Source organism: Carettochelys insculpta, chromosome 14 (assembly GCF_033958435.1).
Source record: "Carettochelys insculpta isolate YL-2023 chromosome 14, ASM3395843v1, whole genome shotgun sequence".
NCBI lineage: Eukaryota > Metazoa > Chordata > Testudines > Carettochelyidae > Carettochelys > Carettochelys insculpta.
In genome coordinates, this window is record NC_134150.1 from 39,952,463 (window position 1) to 39,970,938 (window position 18,476).

An 18,476-nucleotide genomic window follows, 5' to 3' on the forward strand; every position below is an offset into this window, starting at 1 on the left:
ACAAAGTGGACTAGCCCCAGGCCCTGGCCTGAGGGAAGCCCTGAACCTCAGACCTCCCTCCACCAACTCCCTCCTCCTCCCATAGGACTGGAGCATGAAGGGGAGTGAGATATCTCAGGTGGGGACCATGTCAGTGAAGGTTGGAGGGGCTGTTTTCGTCTCTCCTCACTTCTGTGGGGCTCTCCATTTATTTTTTGTGGGTTAGTGGCCCTGACCCAAAAACAGTTCCCCACTCCTGCCTTGCAGAGCTTTGCCTCATGGGATAAGCATTCACATCTGTTACTGCAAGCCGCTCGGTGCAAGACACGCACAGGGCTCTGGAGAGTGAGATTATGCTGAGGTTAGTCAAGCTCCAATTGGTCTGTGATGAGTTCATGCTGCTAGTGATTTTCTTACAGAGAGAATTTCTAGTCTCCTTGATTACGCCTGGCTTTTGGATGATGCTGAATTGCTGCATGCTATGACTCACTGCCAGCAAGGAAAGCAATGATCCCCTTCACTTGCTAAGATGCGTGAAAGAGCCAGCCCCTCTTGCTGCAAACCTCAGCAGTGTCTCACCCCATAACAGCTGAGCAGCTGTGGAGCATAAATATTCTGCCACATGAGCGATCAGCACTGCAGTGTCTTCACCAGCTAAACAACTAACCAGGGGACTCATTGCAGCGGGATGTTGTGATGGCAGAAATCACAACAAAAGATAAGTTCATGGAGGACAGGTCCACTGATGGCCATTTGCCAACATGGTCAGGGACGTAACCCCATCTTTGGGGCAACCCTAGATATCTGACCGCCAGGCACAGTGAGTGAGAGATGGCATGGTTTGCTCTATTTGCCATGTTCCGTACACCCCTCCTGGAGCTTTGGTGCAGCCAGATGCCCTGGTATCAGGCTCTGGAACGTATTTCTACAAGAGACCCTTGGGTTACTCTCATCATGCAGCGGCCAAAGCCTAAAAATGGGTTGAGTATGTTAAGCGATACAAGTCTTGGTGCAGAAGATACCAGAGGGCATCAAGCAAGTCTCTGTCCTCAGCCTCTCGGACTAACCCCAGTAATCCTAAATCCAGAGAGGCAAATGACATTCAGCCACTCTTCCGCTCCTCTGCACTTGATCTCTGGATGGCCCTGCCCCAAAACTCACTCCAGTCACTGGAAAGAGTCCCAGTGAACTCCCTGGCGTCGGATGGGGCCCATCAGTATCCTTATCTCTGTTGTACTGCTCTCCAGGGACCAGCTGCTATGCGTGCAAACATTTCACGTACCATTGCAACGACGCTAAAATGCAGCCAAGTGACCCACATTTGGACCGCCTCTACCAAAGTCTTTCTAATGCAACTCAGCGAATGCCACCTTGCGCCAAAGGTGGAAGCAGAAAAGTTTTAAAACGGAAATGGAATGTGGGGAGAAGCTGAGGCAACAGGCATCAGAGATGTCTCCGTACTCACCACCACGTTCAGCAGTCCCCCGTACGGCCCAATATCCGGCTGCCACAGTCCCAAGATGTGTCGGTAACGGTGCAGCACTAGGGAACAGGAGACAGAGCATGACATTTCCAAGTGAACACGGCAAGAGGGAATTGAGGGGCGAGGAGGAAGCTGCCATTAAACTGCAGACTGTCGATTGACACTCCCTCAAACAAGGTCCTTACTGTGCGGATAGGAGAGAGACTCCAAATTCTCCCAACCTCGGTGAGAGGGGCCAATTCTGAAGACTTAAGAAGCTGTCCCACAAAGCCTACTACAAACACACACTATTCTGCTATACAGCTTCGCTCCCAGCCATGGCAAGAGCTAGCTTTTCATGGATTTATGGAGGCAGAGATCCAAAGACTCGACTAGCAAACAGCTTTCTATCAGAAAAGCCTCTCATTCAGCTCTGTTGATAGATATCACATGCTCTGCTGGAGCCTACACATACAAGCTATTCAGTTCCCTGACCGCAAGCAAGATGTTTGACACCAGATGCTTCCAATTCCATACAGGTGTGAAGGGAAGGGCAGTGGGAATGAGTCAGGAACATACAAGTTGGGCAGACCAGGGAAAGCAAACAGCGTTCGCTGTAAGAGAGCATCTCCTTCTTGTCCACAGAGCCCCCTGCCTCCCCTTGAGCACCTGATCCTCCTCTGATCCAGCTTCTAAGATGAGCAGCTAGCAGCATACATGTCACTGAGTCCCTGAGAGCAACACCCAGAAGATGAGGTGTCACTACAAATTCAAAACGTACAAAAAACCTTAGCAAAATCTCAGTGGGTTACTACATTTCCTCAGAGCTGCTCCAAAGCATCATGTGCTTTAGCTTATCTTGAACTTTGGATCTTTACCTCTGAGCTATTTAATGTTTAAAGCCTATCCAAGAAGGGGGCAAAAGTGAAGTTTTCCGCAAGCTGGAAACACAAGTAATTTTTTTGAACATGGCCAAACCATACAAAGAAGTCATAAGGAACTGAAAGCATCCTCTATGTCATATGCCTGTCTTGCATGGAGAATACAGAGGCTATTCATCTCTGATTCAAAAGCACCAGCTAAGCCATAATAAGGGTGTCACACAACCACAGGCTCTATGAAAACTGGTTTATGAATATGAATATGCATAACTTAAATGCTTTAGCCTAAGCACCTCACATAACACATATTTTAATGTTACAATCTGCTGAACATGTAGATCCTAATTTTGTGCTTATATTATTCTTGCATGTGAAGTTAGAAATACAAAGTGTGGATCTGTTTATAATTCTAACTGTGCTCAGGAGGGCAATATCTGATGCCTGGGAACCTGGATGGCTCAGCGATCAAATCAATGACCTGTTAATAGCCCTGTTTGTTCTGCAAGCCTGAACTGTGGTTGGTCCTAGAAAGACATGTAGCAGGTCACCTGATGCTGAAACCGATTTTGGATCTGGTATTTTTCCACTCAGAGTGAGAAAAATTTAAACTAAGCACAATGAATTCCAGCCTTTGGCAAAAGGGAGGGAAAACAAGGAATAGGGAAGTTGCCAGATGCAAGGAGACACCTCCCTGTCCCTCTTTTTACCACCTTAGAGGACTGTTGGAAACATCCAAGAATGAAATAGTGGAAGGATCAAGCCCAATCTAGGAGGCAGCACAGCTTATGAAAGAGACCTTTAGATGCACCGTTAAGGGAAATAGTTGTATGTGGATTAGAACTAGCTAAGCATTTTTGTTCACACTAATTTAGTAACTTACTTTGATCTGACTGTTTTCATTTGCGAGCTCGTAAAGCCTACTTTTTATACCTAATACAAACACTTCTGCTTATGATCAAGTCCAGTGCAAATAACTGTTACCTATGGGGTTAGAGCAGAGCAACCACTGGGCATACCTCACCTTCACTGATATCAAGGGCAGATCTCCTTATAAACTTGCCCTGTGTTAAACTTTTACACGGAGTAAGACTGACTGATTTGGGGTCCTGGTCTGTTTGGGGGGATGGTGTGCTGAGCCTTTCTAGTGGAGCCCATCCTCAGCTGAACTGATTGTCTGTGCTGCCCTGCAGGGGAGCAGTAACCCAATTCCTTGCCTTGCCTGTGGAGGGATGGAGGATCTGGCCCAGCAGGAAGGGCAGCGGATAGCCCCAGGGAGCAGGAAAGCAGGTGTCAGTGGCACAATCAGCTCCATCCCCATCTAGGAGTACTTCTGTGATTTACCCCATCACAATGAGTTTTACACATACAATGGTCTAATGTGAACAAAGGACACAGGACTAAATGGAACCTCATGAGTCACCGCATCCAGCCCTCTCCATTGCAGGCAACCATATCATTGTAGGACTAGAGAAGTTACTTTACCTCCGTGTTTGGCAGCTAGAATACAGTGCTGAGTTCTTGTGTTCATAATGGAAGAAGAGTGGTGGTAAATTGGTGAAGGCTGAGAGAAAAGCCATGAAAAGGAGTAGGGATGAGAAAACCTGCCTTCTAATGATAAGCCTAAGGAACTCAATCTATTTAGCTTAAAGGAAGTTAAGAAGTATCTTGATCACAGTCTGTAAGTATCTACATGGAAAACCGAATATTTCTCTGCTAGGCTCTTCAGACTAATGGAGAAAGGTCGGCTGCTACCCAACAGCTGCAAGTCAAAGCTAGAAATATTCAGACAATGATCCACCAATGGAACAATTTACCAGTGGTTGCAATGGATTCTCCATTGCTGACAAGCTTTTAAACCATGAGGGATGCTTTCTAAAAGATCTGCTTTAGGAATTATTTTGAGGCAGGTCTCTGCCCTGTGTTCGGCAGGCAGGTGGATAAATGATCACAAGAGTTCTTCTGGCCTTGTTCTCTGACCCACAGTCACAATTTTCTGCAAAAAGCTTTTACACATGAGCCTTCACAGGGCACCAGAGTTAGCTCTGCTCTGTCTGTTTAACTGCCTGGTTCTAAAGGCTTTGGTCTGAAGGCAAAGGCCAGAAACAGATATGCCTGCCTCCCACTGGCACCAAGCCACCACACTTCTATTTTAAAAAAAAATAAAATAAAATAAAAATCACACTGCCATCCTGGAAGTATTCACTGACTAACTAGGCCAGACGGAACTGGAGGGAATCCTGTTACTGGAGGAGTTTAAACCCAAAACGTTTGTGTTAAACAGTACCCGTATAGAAGCACACAGGAATAATATCACTATTTAAATGCCATAACCGAGAGCCATACTTGGGGTCAAGGACACTGAAGAGGACTGTTGAAATCTCAAGGAGTCGCATGCTAGGGAAGAACTCAGGTGACACTGACACTGAAGAAGAATGACCGGCCTTAATTCACTCAGCCCATGGAGCGAAGCACAAATTACAAACTGCATGACGAATACAAAGTGGATTGGGTTTAAAATTGAGTCTCAGTGCCATTACCACACACACCCCCTCTATGCACAAGAAACCTTACTTGCTGCTCGCTGTCTGCTCCACCCTGCTTGCATACAGCTGATAAAAGGCCAGGAGCTTTAAAGATTAGAATTGAAAACCTGGTGTTAATTTAGTGAACACAGAAAACACTGAACTGGAGGGAGAAGAGCTCTTTCATTCGGTCATCTTCCAGACTAATGCTATAAATGACAGCTGTGCCTTAATGCCAGTCTTTTAAACGTAAGGGAGTCCCCGTTCAAAAGAGGAAAGACTTGCATTGAACAAGGTTCATAAACTGGATAAATAACCAGCTAGAGATTAGTTCAGGGAAGGCTGTGTTTGCTAAGGGAAAGTGGTGAGTCATACCAACAGCCAGATCAGCACCTCTCACACCATCACCCTTAAGCAGGGATAAAAATCTGTTCGGCCTACCAGTGGCAGCCAAACCCAACTGAGCAGTCAGACTTAGACGCTCTTCTCTCCCCGGTAACGTGAACAGCTTATAAACAGCTGTTCAGAGCCAGAAAATTCCCCAATCAGCTGAATGGGAATAGACTGTTCCCAGACAGAACCTGCAACCTGAGCAGTCTTTTAAAAAAACAAAAAAAAAACCACACACTAACAGTAGCCTCTGCCCCACCCGCCCCACACTTGCTAACAAACCCCTTTTGGAGAAAGGGAAGGTATTTCAGTTGGACAGCAGATGGTCTGCACTTCCCCAAGGTACTTGCTCTCTTTTGTTTTTAAAGGAGGTCTGTGGGGGGCGGGGGGAATGCTGACATTTGGGCTTCCTGCTGTGAGGGCTTGGGCTCAGATTACAACCCCCCCCCCCCCCAGGGAGGAGGAACATGCCCCCTGCTGCAGCGCTACCGTGGCTGTCTCAGGCAGCCCAGGAGGTCCATTCCCTCAAGAACTGGTGTTAGTTACTGCTCTGATTCTGACAGATGGTAGAGACTGGGGCGGAGTCTGGCGGCTCACTCAATTCTGAATGGAAGCAGCACACGCCTCATCTTTCCAACGGGCTCCCCTGATCTTCGTACCCACAAAGAGGCAGGAAAGACAGAGATGCTCCCCAGGTCGGGGTCCCTGTGGGATACAGGCCCCTGTCCCAGCAAGGGGACCTAGGCAGTGATTGCCTTCTGGTTCTCCTGACTTTTCTGGCCCCAATGCATGCTGCCAGAAAAGACCATAGTGGTTCCCAACCTTCTCAGTAACAAAGCACAGGTGAGTTCACAGCATCCATACCACACGTTAGTGCATGCCAGGAACCCACAATCCCACACACCAGTGATTTAGTAACGATCATGGATCAATTACCCGCCTCTGAAAAAAAACCATGAGAACCACCCCCAGAGAGATGGCAGAGATGGCTTTATGCCTACCCGCCCCCCCCCAGTACAAAGCAAAATTAGTTTCTCATTCAAGTCGTTACTTAGATCAGAGTCCTGCCATGCTCCAGGACCACGATGCCACCTCATTAGATCCTCCGGCCTTCCAATTCTTCTCTCAGTGCGTTAACAATGATGACAGTTACATACTCTCTCAGAGAAAGTACTGTTTGTTTGCAGCTGCTGCTCAACTAGGGGGTGCCCAACACAGGCTCTGAAGTATGACTACTGCTCTCAGAGCCATATGGAAAGGTTTTCTGGCTTAAGAAGTGAGCTACGAGAGCAGAGGGCTATACAGGGACTGAAATTTAGCAACAAAGGCTGACTTTGTAGCTTTCCCATAGTACAAAGATGGCTCTCAGATAAAGTGACAGATCACATCAATCAGCTCAGCTCAGAATATGGCAAGCAGGAGCCTAATGTCACCATAGGTCTATTCAGATTCTTAAACTGCATCCCTCAGGGATGGCATCTAAACACTCTAGTAGCAGCAAAGGTGGCCATGGATTAAACAGGCTTTGCAAAATTCAGTTTGAAAATTCTGACTTAAAAAAACGCACACGTATTGATATCAATTTGAATTGTCACAGCCAGATTTCCCTGTAAGCTGAACACTTGGGCTGCCTCCCAAGACAGATTCAAATGCCGCCCATCCGATTAGCAGAGTGCCCACAGCATGTGTTTCCACTGGCAGCCCACAGCTGTGCATGCCTTGGTGCACATGATGAAATTCATTCCGCGCATGGATGGAAAAAAATCAGAGGGAACACTTTTTACTTCCATGCAAAATTATGAGTTTTAAATAGTTTTATGGGTAAATTGTCTTAGCCACTGGAAATTATGGAGAGTGTCGGATCAACATTATTGAATGACGATTGATGTTGAGACTCAAGTGTGAGACAGAGAGAGAGAGTGCTTGCCATGTTTACCAATAAAACACCAACCTTTCCATGTCTCACTCTAGCACAGAACTTGGGACCTCGACTGCAGGCAGCACCAGAAGGTGCCTTGGTCAAGGTGATCCCTAATTTACTGCCTGTAAGTGAACCACAGCAGATTACTACAGGCACTCCGAATTTTCGGTAAGCTCTATGCACACAAGGAAACTTAGGCTATATCTACACTACCCCTTCCTTTCCGAAGAGTCATGGTAATGAGCTAGTTGGGAAGACGCTAATGAGGTGCTGCCATGAATATGCAGCACCTCCTTAGCGTAATGGCAGCCACGCATGATTCAAAAGTGCCGCTTTCAAATTGCATGCTGCCTGTGTAGACAGGGTCCTTTTGAAAGGATCCCACAAACTTCGAAAGACCCTTCTTCCTCAAATCAAATAGGAAGAAGGCGCTTTCCAAGTCCCAGGGGGGTCCTTTCAAAAGGCCCCGATCTACACAGGCGGCGCGGAATTCGAAATTGGCACTTTCAAATTACACGTGGCTGCCATTATGCTAATGAGGCACTGCATGTTCATGGAAGCGCCTCATTAGCATCTTCCCAACTTACTTATTACCATGCCCCATCCGTAACCTTAGTGTGACAGTCCCATGGGCAGCAGAGTCATGGGTGTCTTTTCTCCAGCATAATTTTCACTCCTAAACAGGTTCAGATTTTCAGGACGTACATAAGCGGAAACGCCCAGGGCTCACTTACACACTGGCAGAGTTCACATTCCATCCAGCTTATATTTCAGGATCTCTCCCTAAAGGAAATCACTCCATCAGCGGCTATTAGCCAAGATGCAAACCTATGTTCTGCGCCCTAACCACCAGAAACTGGGATTGAAGGACAGACGCTAGATCGCTCAATACTTGCCCTGTTCCAGTCATTCCCTCTCAAGCATCTGACGCTGTCTGAAGACATGGCATGGGGCTAGATCAACAATTGGTCAGATTCAGTTTGGCCTATGACACTGCATCCCCATATATTTATGAAAATACGTCTGAATAAGGATAGGCATAATTTATGCAAATTGGGACATGTTACCTATCCTTGAAGAGCTTGTAATCCCCCAAGTGTGCATATATCATTCATGTATGTGAAGTATAAGGCCACTTGTGTACCTAGATGTGTTAGAGAAGACCATTAGCAGTACTAAAGGAAATTAACAGCCTGGCTCTCAAGACAATGATCGGTTAATAGTCTTGTTTCTCCTGTAAGCCTGGAGAATGGTTGGTCCTACAAAGATATGTGACCAGGTCACCTGATGCTGTGACCCATTTCTGAATGTGGTGTTTTCATGGGAGTGGGTAAGGTGAGAATTGAAGTTGAACACAAAGGATCCCCTCCTTGGGAAAAATCTATTTATATGCAGGGAATGAGACAATAGGAGAGCTGGCAATTGGGGAACACCACTACAGGCCCTGCTCACCACCAAGATGACTGCTGGAGACAATTAAGACTGAACAGTGGGAAGAATTAGGCTCAAACCAGGATGCTGCCTACTATGTGAGAAAGACGATTAAAACTACTGTTAGGGTAAGACATTACGGCTACGTCTACACTAGCCCCAAACTTCAAAATGGCCATGCAAATGGCCATTTCGAAGTTTACTAATAAAGCACTGAAATGCATATTCAGAGCTTCATTAGCATGCGGGCAGCCGCAGCACTTCGAAATTGACGTGCCTTGCCGCCACGCAGCTCGTCCCGACGGGGCTCCTTTTCGAAAGGATCCCGCCTACTTCAAAGTCCCCTTATTCCCATGGCCCACATGGGAGCCCTGTGGTGGTGAGGCGCGTCAATTTCGAAGTGCCACAGCCGCCTGCATGCTAATGAAGTGCTGAATATGCATTTCAGCGCTTCATTAGTAAGCTTCGAAATGGCCATTTGCGTGGCCATTTCGAAGTTTGGGGCTAGCGTAGACACGGCCTACATGCGACTAGTTTAACTGGCATAGTTTGTTTTATTTTGCTTTCTAACTTACTTTGATCTGTTTGTTTTCACTTGAAACCACTGAAATCCTACTTTCCATACAGAATAAAATCACTTTTGTTTACCAATAAAGCCAATGTAAATAACTGTTATCTGGGAGGAACAACAGCTGTGCATCTCTCTTTCATTGATAAAGGGGACAAACACCTTACGAGCTTGTTCTGTATGAAACATTTATGTAGACTGAGAGAGAGATTTATTGGGGATTCTGGTCCCACTGGGACGGTGCACCTGGGAGCCACGTCAAGTCCCTGCGACTGAGCTTTCCCAGAGCTGAGCTGTTCTACTGTGGGCTGTGACCTCCCCCCAACTCTGTGCCTTTGCTGGGGTAGACCACATACTCTGGCTCAGCAGGAGAGGGTGATGGGGCAGAGGGCAGGCCAGTGGACTTGGTGTTACGGTCAGCCCATCAAGTGACAGTCTCAAGGGGCTCTCTGTGACTCAGGCCATGACATGGCTATTCTTATGAAACTTCTTTGTTGGGATTAAATAAAAATCCTGAGTTCCTTTTAGTTTGCTGGAGGATGAGGGGAAGCAAGAAGGAATTCCCCTTTGTAAATGATGGGCCTCACATAGACCTCAGCTGCTATAAGTCCAGTGATCTCCCACCTACATACCAGCGAGAGGTGACTATGTATAACAATCTCAGAACTGGAAGGGATCTTGAGAGATCACACCACACTCACAGCAGGACCTATCACCATCCCTAACAGGTTGTTTTTTTTTAATCTTTTTGCCCCAGATCCCTAAATGGCCCCCTCAAGGATTGGCTGCACAACACTGGGTTTAGCAGGCCAATGCTCAAACCACTGAGCTATCCCAGTTCAGAGGAATTTATGGGAAAGTTGCAGAACTAGCAGCAGTTAAGACAAAGCTAGGAACATGAGCGTTAAAGGTTATCTTCTTCTTGGGTGCAGGCAGGGATGACTCTTCAAGTCGTCCACAGGGACATAATCTAGGACAGTGATTTTCAACTTGTGGCCCAGTCAGGGCACAGCTGAGGCCCATACAGTTTGTACTGGATGCGGCCCACTGAATAGAGCCTATTAGTGACATTTCTGGGACTGGATGGACCCTGGCAGAGTTGGTCCCAAGAACAATAGGAGCACTTCTCCTCCTCCCCTTAGCAGCAAGCTGAAAAGCATCGTCTTCACAGCACACCCAAGCCCACTGCTTTGGAAAGGATCTGCTACCTGTGCCTCGTTAGTTTCCACTAGCACAAACCATGGAGAGGGTGGTCTGCTAATTCCCAGCACACCACCAGCAGGGTGAGCTCCACCACATCTATGTTGCCATTGGCCATGCTGCCTAAAGTGTCACCTCAAAGCACACGAGAGCCCAGCCATGGGAAAGCCTGGGTGATGCGCACTCCTCTTTCTCTGCCCCAGGAAGTTAGTTTGCAGTAACGTCACACACCATGCAGCGCCTCGTGCGTGCTCCGTGCAGAAAGCGTCAGCTAACGGAGGTACGTACGGCAGGTGTAAACATCTCTGTACTCCATGTGCTCGTAGTCGGGAAGGATTTTCATAAAACGCCCCGACTTCACTCGTGGGTTTATACCTGGACAGACATAGCAGGGTAAGTACCAGAGAAGCCGATTCCCCTCTGAGCATCCCACAATGTGAATCAGAACCAAGCAGAGAAGGCACACTGCTCTAGACCCCAGCCCAGATCAACCACTAAGAAGAATTCGACACTTACAATTCCCACATAAATTACCAACGTAACGACACGTTCCGAGTTTCTCTCGGTCTAGGCATGACAAGAGCAAGCAAAGGTTTTTTGCTCTTTTCATATCTCAGTCCAGCTATCTGTTTACAAAACACCATGTAGTATCTGTTTCATTATGCCCTCCAAGATCTTGGGTTTGGCTTTTTCCCCCCCATTGTCCGAGTGTAGCGTGCAGAACAAACCTTCATTGCGTGCACTGTCCACCCTGAATTCTGCCAACGGTCCCAAACAAATTTTGCTGTGACTAAAGAATCCTGCGTGACACCAGAGAATGAGAGCACACCACCAGGCAATCCTTTCAGGAAAGCTGAGCAGGAAAGTACCAGTAAGTCTGTAAACAGATATTTGCTGAATCTCAGCTGACCACAAGCCAAGGATTTCACATCCCTGCAAACCAGGGTAAGGTTCAGGAAAGGCAGAACGAGCTGACAAGTGTTCAGACTCTGCAGAGGTCTAGAGAAACTGCACAGGTCAGGATTCCAGTTACCAGATGTACAGTAAGAGAATATTTGTATAGAAATGGAACAGGGGCTAAAGCATGGTTTCTGCAGGTAAAACACTATGTCCTATGGTGCTAAATGCTCACCAAGGGTCTACTGCAGTGCAAGGAGACTAACTTATTAAGAAGTGCTGTGAAGAGGAAAGATACAGTGGGAAAAGTTGCAAAAATAGGATCATATGTGATATATAATTGATAGACCATTCGTAACTAACACTATTCTGTGATGAAAGCCATACTGCCCAGCCAGAAGGGGTCTGAAATGACTGAGGTTTCCCTATTTTTAAAGCATCACATTTACTCGAGCTGCTCTGAGCGGTGTGTCAAGGAAATAAGTGGTGCCATTCTTGTTTTACAGACAGGGAAACCAAGGCACAGGGCAGTGATGTTACTTGGGCCAAGGCCACACGGCAACATTCTCAGAGCTAGGAGCAGAATTCAGGATTCCTGGCTCTCCACACAAGGTTCTGTGCACCAGGCCACCACCACCTCTAACAGGAAGATAAAGTACCAAGTCCATTTGAATGGAGCCAGACATCCTGTGGCTGGCAAAACACAATCAGGGTTCTCACTCTGGTGATCTACAAAGTCAAGTGCTTCTTGTAAAGGGCCTTGGAATCTCACTGGAGCTGATGGGTTGTCACTAGTGATCTCCTAAGAACCCTAGGTTGTTCCATCCCCTTTTAGATGGATTAAGCATCAGCCGTTGAGACCCATGAAACCCATGGGTCTTGATTTTGGCAGCAAGGACCGATCAATTCATGAATGCAGGACTCTGGTTATATAGTCTCTGACCAGTTAGCACAAGAGGGCAGCTTGATCTTGCCAAGCAGGGGACTCTGATATCCAAATTCCAGTTCAGAGTCAGTCTCTAATCTGCTGACACCGCCTTGAATCCTCCCACTGTAAAAAGGGTGAAACTCACCCACCTTCCAGGGGGCTTGTGATGACCAAGGAGTTTGCATCTGTAAAGCACTTACATGCAAGCGGCAGCCTTGCACGTATGGGCTGCAGCTGCTTATTTGGAGATAGGCCCTGGAGAAAAAGTGTTGGCACTTCTGTGAAGACCCAACAAAGTTGGGTCTTACTTCTCCTGCAGGAGGCAGTGTGAAACGTCAGGAGCAGGTGATGGGAGCAAAGGAACAGATAACCTCTCCATCCCCCTTTGTGGTCTTCAAGTAGCAAGAGATAGTCAAGAATCATTTGTAAGGGGCACTCAACGCACAGGAATGGTGAACAGAAGGCAATTACACTGGGGGAAGGGAGTGGAACATTACGTCCGAAGACCATGCAAAGATAATACCTGCTCTAACGAATACAGGTTACCCATTGGCCAGACCTAAAAGGGGTAAAATTTGGAAGACACAGGTTGCATTTCCCTGGTCTAGCACAGTCAGGATCGGACAGGTCCCCAACAACAGAGTTTGCTGGACCAGGGGAGATCCAAAGCTTCTGCCCCAGGAAGCCCCCAGGAAGCCCCCAGCCTCCCGCTCCCCTGGGACTCTGTACTCTTGAGGCTGCCAAGACGCTCCAGCACTCAGAAATCTCCAGGTCTGGCCCCAGCCAGGCTGCCAGCCGCTGCTCTGGCCTCGGCCCCAGCCCTGAGACTTTCTGGTCCTGAACCATCCATGGTCCAGCTGAACCATGGATGTTGCTGGACAAGAGTGTTCCAGTTTTAAGGTCAACTTGTACTTTTAAAATCCTACAGACAGGTTAAAAACACTTCTCCTCATATGTGGGTGAGCAGCAACCAATTGCTAATACTCTAGCCACAAACCAATATCTATTTCCAAAAATCCTCAGACTCCATGGGTTCTTCTAGTCAAAGTAATATGGAGAAACAACAGCAATTCGTGACATCTGTCTGGTGTTAAAATGGTATGGGACTCAACCTCATTACAATCTGTGCCAAGAAACAGACTAATAAATACTCAGTGAAAATGCAGTTTAAAAAACTGGAACCAAACAAGAACAGGCACATACAAACCTGCACTGACTTCACTTACGTTTGGCATACACATCTCGACAGGAAACTCCTGTGATCTCCAGTTTCCGCAAGTTCTCACAGACACCATACTCTGCAATGGCAAGACAGAAGAGGTTGAAGAGAAAATATAACATGTGATCTTGCAAAAAGGCTTGGACTGCCCACAGAACTCCAGGCTTCCTACAACTGTAGCAAAAATTTTGGCTGCCTCAAATTCAACCCAATGTATTTTACTCAAAGAACAATCAAGCAAATTGCTTATTTATTTACATATAATCATGTCGCCGTTTTCCAGAAGCACGAGGAGGAAAGATGAGTGGCATTTCTTTCCAGACTAGATTCCCTAATACATTTTACAAGTGATGAATGGCTGCTTTCAACACATTGTGACAAGTCCTTGCTGGTAAATTACTGAGAGTTACACCTAAAATAGATGGCACCATGAAGTGGGGAAAATGACCCATCCAAAATGACCCATCCAAACCCATCTTATCAGTAGAGCAAACCATCACTGCAACTGTAGTTATTTATTCCTGCTGATCTATCCAACAAGCCAAAGTGTTTATTAACGTTCAAGGGAAAAGGCCACATTTCAGAGTATTCAAGATCTACAGCTAAAATTATTGTAAAACAGGCCTACTTCATGGCCCCAAACTGTCAAGAGAAAGTAATTCGGGGTGGCCAAGATACAGCCCACGGGCCAAATCTGGCCTGCAGCCTGCCCTGCCAGGACCCCAAGGCATACTCCCTACCTGCTGCAGTCCAAAGCTGCTCAAAACAGCCGTCAGTCTCTCTAGGTGCCCCACATCCCTTGTGAAGGTGGTGGGTGAGACTTTGCATGCTCACTTTCCCAGCCCACCACCTCCGCCCAAACATGGCAGCTAGTAGCCAGAAACCGGACAATAGGAGCTGTAATTATTGGACTGGGAGGGCACCAGGTGAATTCTTCCCACCTCCCTTGCCCCTACAAGAGACATGTGGCGCAGAGAGGCATGTGGAGGGAGCCTCCAGCTACTTTGAGCTGCTTGGGGCTGCAGCAGGCAGGGAGCCTGCCTCAGGGTCCGGCTGGGGTGCTGGCTGGGAATCACCTAGGTAAGCATCTCTCAGCCACAGCTTCTCTCTGGCACCCCAGACCCTCCCTTCCCCAACTCCCTGTGCCAGGTCACCACCCAAACCCTCTGCATTCCACTGCCCCAGTTCACAACTCCCTCCCAGACTCTGCACCTCCTCCTACACCCCTTGCACATCCATACCCCCTCCTGTACCCCAATCCCTTGCCCCAGGTCACCAAACTCCCTCTCAAACACCAGACTCTCCTGTACCCCAATCCCCTACCCCAAGCTTCCTCTGCACCCAACCACCATCCTAGACCCCCACCCTCCATAGAAAAGTGTGACCCTTTGACCACTTACCAAAATCTTGGAGCTCCCCCCCAGCCATCAAAAATTATTTCCCACCCCTGATGTAAGGTGTCTGCATATGCAATACACTTGCAAAAAAAAAAAATCAGACAAATGGATTCTTTTCTTCACAGGTACCCTTCATTGTTCTGTTTTCAATACATCATCAGTAATCCAGGTACCTTAAAAGCCTTTTTAAAATTTTAAAGGCAACTTTAACAGGAAATGATAGTCAACCACCATTTCAGAAGGAAAACATTAAAGTTTAAGAATTAAACACAGCCAACAAGCACTAGCAAACAGTTCAAGGAAAGAAATCCTGTAACACCAATAGAATAGGGTAAAAATAGATCAAATAGCAACAAAAGTAGCCTCAAAAGCAAATCAGCGGCAGATACCCTTCTCGCCCTCACCAGGGAAAAGCCACACTTCCTGAAAACCTCAAATGCACTTGCTAAAAATCAGACATCAGCCTTCTTCAGAATATTAAAGCACGTGACAGCTCCTCACACCTGTCAGATATCCAATACCAAGATTGTCCTTAAAAAAACCCCAGAGAAGCCACCTGATCTGAAACACCCTCTCACACAAGGGATGGTGTCCATCAAGCTTCATTGAATTTATGATTAACTAATGTTGCCTGTTACCAGTACCTACTTCTAATAACTTACTTTTTACTCTGATTTCAGTTATAGACCAAATGAGAAAAAGCAGACATCCACCTGGCTCAACTCATTCATGCTCTTACTATACATATGCACCTGCATCTGTACGTGTTTGGCAATAGTATGCTTGAAAGAGCACATGCAAGATTACATGGGTTTTGGAAGGCTGACCTGGGTTACTGCAGGAATGAATGTGAACAGTCTCTTGCTACAAGAAACAAGTTGAAAGAGACAGGAAGGGGGAAAAAAAAAACAAAAAAAAAAAAAAAACAGATTCACCTCACTAAAAACATCTCTGGGTGTCAGTTGGAGCTTGACACTGACACCAGGAAGAGCAGGATGAAGCCCCAGTTCAAGATGCAAGATGGGGAGGCAGTACAATTAGCTAGTGAGCAGACTACAAAGCGCCTAGGAATGAGCTCTGGCACAAAACAAGCTATTTAGTACTGGGCTAGAGCCAACTGAACGTATGCAGCAATTCTGTAGATCTGTGAAATCAAAGTTGCTTTCAAAGCTGGAGATGTGGACCCACCCCACAAATGATCCCACATCCCCCCCACCAGTCTGTCAGATATTTTACTGCCTTTAATGTTAGCTTGTGTCGTCTTTGGTAATAATATCAGATATGTTGAAAGTAATAGGCTTTCGCATCTGCAATTCAGTAAATTACAGGCCTTCAAAACGAGGCTGGAAGCAGCCTTGTCACAGCCTATAGTTTGGAGACCGGCTGGTTGGTACACTAAAGCAAAGGTTCATCTGCCTGCAAAGCAAGCAAGAGGGCAGTGTCGTCAGGTTGTGTTTTCCAGAGCAAGTGATGCAGCGAGATTAAATTGGGAACTGTCCTCTGAAGTCACGGAGTGCAGGGAAGGGAAAGAAAAAGAAAAAACAACATGCTGGGATGTCACAAGTCCGGCTGAGAATCTCTTTTGGCCACTGACTCCCCAAGGTGTTCTAAGCGCCCGCAGTCTGACTGGAGTCCAAGTACATCACTATCATAAGGTCTCTTGTAGGGTCCAGATCTTCTCTTTGGCATACACACCCCCTGCAGCTGTCATCACATGGCCTTGGCCCACCCCCAGAACCAGTGCTGACTCGTCAGACACTCCCAAGCACTTAAACACCAGTCCTGGGGGGAATGCTGCAATTTTACTAGGGCTCCAAATTGCAGAACTCCCTCAAGACTGAAACAAACACTTAGCAGGAATTCCAGTAACAACTCCACGGAATCAACCAAACTTCCTAAGCAGCACCAAATCACCACAAGACAATTCTCCCAAAAGACATTTTTCTATTTTGTTCTTGCTTAGGCAGGACCTCTGTGCAAGGACTTTCTCTTTTCCTACATGCAGCAAGCAGTCCTGATGCCCCACAAGTCCAAAACGCTTCTCACTATAGTTTCCAAGTATCTAGCCAGTCTGAACTTGTGGAAATATGGCTCACCAGACAAAGAAATCATTACACAAATGGGGGGGGTGGAGAATCATTCTATACAACAAAGATTGCGGTTTCTGTCAATTAGCCTCATTAACTGGAAGGGGAAAGAAACACTACCTAAAAGTAGAACCATCACTACTACTTACTACTACTACTACTACTAGTAGTAGTAGTAAGCCTCTTCCACTCCTACATCGTCAAGCATAGGCCATTGATGACCATTCGCCAGCATCCCTTCTGGGCGATCTTTTCCAGTTCTGACCAGGTGTAGCCTGTCTCTTTAGTGTCTGCCTTCCCATCTCTGCACCAGGTGCTTCTTGGGGGCCCTCTTTTCCATTTTCCTTGGGGGTTCCAACTCAAAGCTTGCCTTGTGATGTTGGCGACTGGCTTTCCAATGGTGTGTTCAATCCAGCTCCACCTTCTCTTCCTGATTTTTTCTTCGGCAGGATGTTGGTGAGTCATTTGCCACAGGTCTTGGTTGTTGATGGTGTATGGTCAGTGGATCCAGAAGATTTTAAGCAGGCAGTTATTGATAAGCGTCTGAATTTTTTGACAGTCCTCTGTTCTCCATCACCAGGTTTGGTGTATTTTACAAGTTTCGCAGTTTGGGTTTACTAGATCTTTACCACAAGATTTGGCATCATCTCAAATGTTAGACAATTCCTAAAAACCAATCCAGTCCCATTAGGCATGCAAGTCCTGCAAGTATCTCACCTTGTTTGCTAGCAAGAATGTCACCTTAGGAGATTCCTGCAAGTCAGAATCTCAGTCTACTCAGCAATATAAACTACAACCAGAAACCGATGATGGTTTTGCTTAACTGTGCAGGGGTAGAAAACTTCATTTTTTCTTGAAGGATTATCATGGAGGTAAAAGGTCTGAAATTACATGTTGTGAAGGTCAAACTACCCTAACACTCCCACATCCAAATCCCAACTATTAAAGGTGAGGAAGCTCACCAGAGCATGGCGAGCACAAGGTATTCTTGATGCTGGAAAGGACAGAGAAGAGGTTAAACTAAGCTAAGAACTGGAATGCTGCAGTTCAGCTACAGGAAAAGATTGTTTTGCTCTCCCTGGCAATCAATATGGGAGGTTTCTGGTAAATCCTGTTTTGCAGCAATTAAGGCTATTTTAAGGGTAGTTCTCAATATGCTGGTTCACTGAGGAAATTAAATGCTGAAAATGTTCTAAAGAATTAATGCAGATGGAAATTCACTGCTATGGGTGAGAGTGGCTGTTCATAATCTTACTTCAAAAGGAAAGCTACAACTTAATCATGAAATTCTCCTTCCACTTGCTGGGAAGGCTGTTCTCCTTGTTTGACAGACAGGACCTGTATATCGACCACGTGTTGAGTAAATCTTCTCAGCGTTGCCCAGCCCTATGGAATTTGAAGTATTAAACAGTGCACTGTTTATTATGGCCTGCACTTAAGGGTAGCTTTGTCAGCTTTCTGGTTTACACGTTTTAGTGCAGTGTACGATATCTTTTGCTTTTATTTAATGCTCTCTCCCCTTTCTGGTTTCACTCAGCCTTCTTTTGGATAATAGATTATGGCATATATTAGTCTGCAATGTTTTGTTTGTACT

The 18,476-nt window shown here is 46.4% G+C and overlaps 1 protein-coding gene across 2 annotated transcripts in view; it reads right to left on the reverse strand.

The window, feature by feature from the left end:
- FBXO31 (F-box protein 31) overlaps positions 1-18,476 on the reverse strand; it is a 48,285-nt gene that overhangs the window by 24,519 nt on the left and 5,290 nt on the right. The window contains exons 2-4 of one of the 2 annotated variants that reach the window (XM_075008349.1): positions 13,406-13,477; positions 10,643-10,729; positions 1,445-1,521 (exon numbers count right to left, since the gene is read on the reverse strand). In XM_075008349.1, coding sequence (XP_074864450.1) covers positions 1,445-1,521; positions 10,643-10,729; positions 13,406-13,477 — 236 coding nt within the window. The remainder of the gene's footprint in view (positions 1-1,444; positions 1,522-10,642; positions 10,730-13,405; positions 13,478-18,476) is intronic. The other variant, XM_075008350.1, reaches the window with a different exon arrangement.